Genomic DNA, 4811 nt, shown 5'->3' on the forward strand with positions numbered 1-4811 from the left:
ATCTTTATAAAAAGGTAAAAAAAAGTAATACATGAGGAAAATCAGTGAGGTGAATCACATGAAAAGTAAATGTTACAGATATTTTCTTTTTACATTCACTGTAACGCAGAACAAAAGGAGTATACGCTACATATACACCGAGCACTGTCTTAGGAACACCTGTACACCTGATTACATGTGCAGTTATCCAATCAGCCAATCACGTGGCAGCAGTGCAGTGCAGAGAATCATGCAGATCCAGACCAGGAGCCACAGTGAGCAGCAGGTTTGTAGACAGAAACACCTTGCTGATGAGCGAGGTCGGACTGGACAGAGAGGCTACAGTAACTTACATAACCACACTTTACAACTGTGGTGAGCAGCCTTGAAGCAGATAGGATACAACAGCAGAAGCCCACGCCAAGAACAGAAATCTGAGGCTGCACCAAAACTGGGCAGCCTGAGGAATCTGCAGATAGTAGGGTCAGGATTTGGTGTAGACAGCATGAATCCATGGACCCAACCTGCCAGGCTGGTGGTGGTGGTGGTGGTGTAATGGTGTGGGGAATTTTCTTGGTTTAAATACCACAGCCTATCAGAGTATTTCCCGTCTTATTGGCTACTTCCAAAGCAAAAGTCGTACCAAACAGAACACGTTCACTGTACTTCAATGGCCTCCACAGTCACCAGAGCTCAATCCAATAGAACAACGTCAGTGGACACATGGACCAGAATCTAAAAGAAATGTTTTCAATATCTTGTGGAACCCAGGAACTGAGGCTGCTTTGAGAGCAAAGAGAGGCCTTATTCACTGTCAGTATGGTGTTCCTAATAAAGTGCTCAGTGAATATATGTTGGGGATGAACTCATCTTTGCTTTAAGTGTGTAAAATACTTTCACGGTTTCTGTTATGAGGAGGATCACAGTCTCAAACATGGAGGTAGTCTGTCATATACTGTGTTATAGATCTGCCATACAGAGTGCATGCACTGTGGCATTTAGGTTCTGCAAGTGCCATGAAGTTTGGTTTCTCGAACAAAAAAGTGAGGGTAGGTATAAGAAAAAATGAGCTGGGAGGGTTTGTAGATGAACCACAGTTTGAGCATGTGTATTAGTTTACAAACATGCTGGTCACATTTATGTCAAATTGCACTTTAGAGCAGCGTTTACAACAAAACAAACAGCATTTGTTTGCAGAGCGATACTCTATGTTACAGGTGTTTGTAAACCTACCTCTTCAGCAACCTGACTCATGACGCCAGAGGCAAGCGCCCTAACGATCAATCATTCACAGCCAACTACAGAGTCACACCAGTCCACAGTGATTACAGCTGAAAACCTCAAAGTCCTCGTTGGACAACTTTCATTTAAATTACAGACTGTGGCTGTCAAAGTCGTAGCCCTGCTGACATTTAACAGGCAGCTCACACACACAAGAGAGCGTGCGAGCAGCAGAAAATCTCTTTGAAGGTTTTTCTCATCTCTTGGCTGCGAAAGGCGTAGATGATGGGGTCGATGACGGAGTTGCACATGATGAGGATGAGGTACATGTTGAAGTGGGACATGAAGCAGGTGCAGTAGGGGTTCCTGGGGCAGGTGATCATGAGAATGAGGTGGAGGAAAAAGGGCGCCCAGCACACCACGAACACCCCGAGGAGGATGGTGAGGGTGATGGCGCCCTTCATGTTGGCTCGCTGCTGGATGGGCGCGTTGCCCGGCAGCGCTGCAATGCGCTTCATGTGCAGGCGCGCCAGCAGGAACATGTGCACGTACAGCGACACCATGAGCACCAGCATGGTGAAGAACATGGTGATGAGGCAGATGAGCACCGTGGTGCTCTCTGAGTAGATGATGAACAGGATGCCGGACACGGTGCAGCACGTCCAGATGCTGGTGATGACCAGCATCGCTCTTCGCAGGGTGACGATGTTGTGGTATCGCAGCGCGTAGAAGATGGTGATGTAGCGGTCGACAGCGATGGCCAGCAGGCTGCAGATGGACGCTAACAGAGAGCTGCAGATCATAGAGTCAAACACATTGTCCATGCTTTTAATCAATGTGACGGGGATGGTCAGGTTGCCTCCGTTGATGAGCGCTATGACAATAGTCTCGGAGGCATTGGAGACGCTGACGAGCATGTCAGCAACAGCAAGGCTACAGATGAAGAAGTACATCGGCGAGTGAAGGTTCTTGTTCTTGATTATAGCAGCAACAACCAGGATGTTCTCCAGCAGGCTGACGATGCCCAGAGTGAGGAAAACCTCTGTGGAAATCAGCAGCTGCTCGTAGCATCCCGCAGAGGAGTCCTTCTCCTCGGCTGATAAGTCTTTGTCAAGTGGCAAAGTGGCTGTGGTTTGGCTCCTGTTGTGGTAGCCTTGGATCAATCCATGATATTCTGTGGTGTTCATGATGTCTCCTTTTTAACTCCCTGTCTTCTTGAGTGAAGTCTTCTTTTTTCTGCTGCTATTTGTCCATCTGGTCTTGGCGTGTGTGGCTTTCGATCATCTTCATTATCTAGAGGACAACCTCGGCGCCCTCAAAAGAATAAAAAAAAAAACTTCGCCGGTGTACACGCTTCAGATTTACCAATTTTCTTCTCAAACATCTGCTGCCATCACCCTGAGCCAAAAACAATCCTGCTGCTCGCCTCTCATCTCTCAAAAGAGTGTGTGGTGAGAACTTAAGAGTAAATGTTCCCGAAAAAGATATGAGAAAGAGGATGAAGCCGAGAGGTGCGTGCAGAGAGGAGCATGTGTGAGGCTAATTAACAGTGAGCAGGAACATGAGAGGCAGAGAGAGCAAAGCACAGCAGCTCGCTGATCAGCACATTGCAAGCTACTCTCTTCCCCCACTCTCTCTCTCTTCTATTATACCAGGCACACACATGTACTCACACAAACACACACACTCACACACACACACCCCTCTAGTCGTCCATCCTATCGGCTGGCTGACAAGGCGAGAGGAGGAGCAAAGTTTGGCTTGACGCACATGAATGAATGAACAGACTTTAAAATGAATGGATTTAAGAAATGTGCTGCGATTAATTAAATCAATTACAGGATTTTAATGTGGTTTTACCTCTCACTTAATTCTAAAACATTAAATGTATGTATGAGACCAAACCACACACCCAACAGTGAATGCTTGATTTAATTATTAGTCATGTATAATTCATATTTGACGCTCTATTTAAGTGTAATTGTGAGACACAGAATCAAGTCAAAGTGGCGTTTGTAGCTGTGTTTCTGGCCACAACAACAACATATTTAGCTTTGGTTTGGCCTCCACGTCCTCCTGAGAGAAAAATCTGGCTCTTTCGCAGCTAAATGCTCCGTTATATTCGTCAGTGTGTGACTTAACCTAAACTTTTTTGCCTGCTGTTGGAAACGACAACATGAGAGCAGTGAAACAAAAACGGTAGAGTTGTAAAACTGAAACACAAGGAAAGACAGGAAAAGACAGTAGGTAGAGAGAGAGAGAGCTGGCTGATCATGACACATCTCACAGCTCCACATAGAGGTATTTCAAGGTTTTCCCTTTAGAACAACTTTATTTTGCTTGTGTGAGAGTGATCTGCCGAGTTTCAAGGTCTGCTCCTTTATAACTGATTCGTTCAGAGGTGAAGCTGCGCAGAGAAAGACTGCATTCTCATCACAAGCCCCGAAGTACATGTTTACATCTGTCACGTCAAGAACATTTAATGAATAGCTCTTTCTCTCTTTGTTCTAACGTTCGTGTGTGCACAGTCAACTATGCAGTAAAAGAAAAACAAAATAATATGGAGACAGCACTGTGGCTGTGTTTCTAATGAATCTGCAGAATTACTGAGAGACATGCAGCAGTCAGAGTGATTCATAGATTCAATAAAAATATTATCCCCATTCATCACAACACTGACAACATCCAACATCACTCTGTTTTAGTTCCTTATTTGCTGTATTTACCTAGTACTAACAACCAGTGTAACTGGACATTTTGATATTCAACATTTGCAATGACTCAATTTACTCAAATGCAAAGTAAATCCCTGCAGTGATCCCTGCAAGTTTCATCTACAGTGAGAAAAAGAAGTTAAACAACTTAAATTAATATTCCACAGCAGGTTCATTTTGGAGTCAGAGTTATATTACAGAGCAAGTACAGCTGGGAACAGCTTTAGACACCCACCAGGAAGAGCTGTGTTTTGTTTTGTTTGGAGAAATTATTATTATTTTGTATCTTATATAATTGCAAAAACCTGTCATTTATTTCTCTGTCCAAAGCAGGACCAGCTTTTCTCCCAGAAGGTGCAGTGAAAGCAGCAGCATCAGTCCTCCATCTGTGCCTTCACAGGATGCGTTCAAGCGGAAAAATCAAGTGTAGGACATCACTATTTCGACACAGCGCACAGTTATGGGCAGCAGGAGATGCTCTACAGATAAGATGTCACAAATCGCTGCCGAAAATTAAATAACTAATGCTTTTACAAGAATAAACATGTGGTTAAGGTTGAAAGAATCAGCACCAGCTATCAGTTTGAAACGGGAAACTACCCATACTCACTTCAGCCACTAGAGGGCGCTGTCACTTGAACTTAAACCAGGAAATTAGATCACCTGTCAACCAGGAAATAAGATCACCTAAATTGAGGATTTTTCAAACTCCTCCTCAATACATCTCGTTATTGCAGATTTTGCCATCACTGTGCCTCACACTGTAAATATATAAATAAATCCGGAAGTGTAACACTGGCATTAGAGGATCTGATTATCCTCTAAAAACCTGCTTGGTAGATCAGCCTCCTTAACTTGCTTACAAAATGTCTCCTGTCATATCGATTAACAACAGCT

At 44.1% G+C, this 4811-nt stretch overlaps 1 protein-coding gene across 1 annotated transcript; it reads right to left on the minus strand.

Annotated features, from left to right (window-relative positions):
• Positions 1 to 1321: 1321 nt before the first annotated feature.
• mc4r (melanocortin 4 receptor) lies at positions 1322 to 2896 on the minus strand. Its single transcript, XM_018679261.2, has one exon. It carries the CDS (start codon positions 2385 to 2387, stop codon positions 1404 to 1406), a length of 984 nt encoding a protein of 327 aa, XP_018534777.1. The 5' UTR covers positions 2388 to 2896; the 3' UTR covers positions 1322 to 1403.
• Between the last annotated feature and the right edge of the window lie 1915 nt (positions 2897 to 4811).

Source organism: Lates calcarifer, linkage group LG24 (assembly GCF_001640805.2).
Source record: "Lates calcarifer isolate ASB-BC8 linkage group LG24, TLL_Latcal_v3, whole genome shotgun sequence".
NCBI lineage: Eukaryota > Metazoa > Chordata > Actinopteri > Centropomidae > Lates > Lates calcarifer.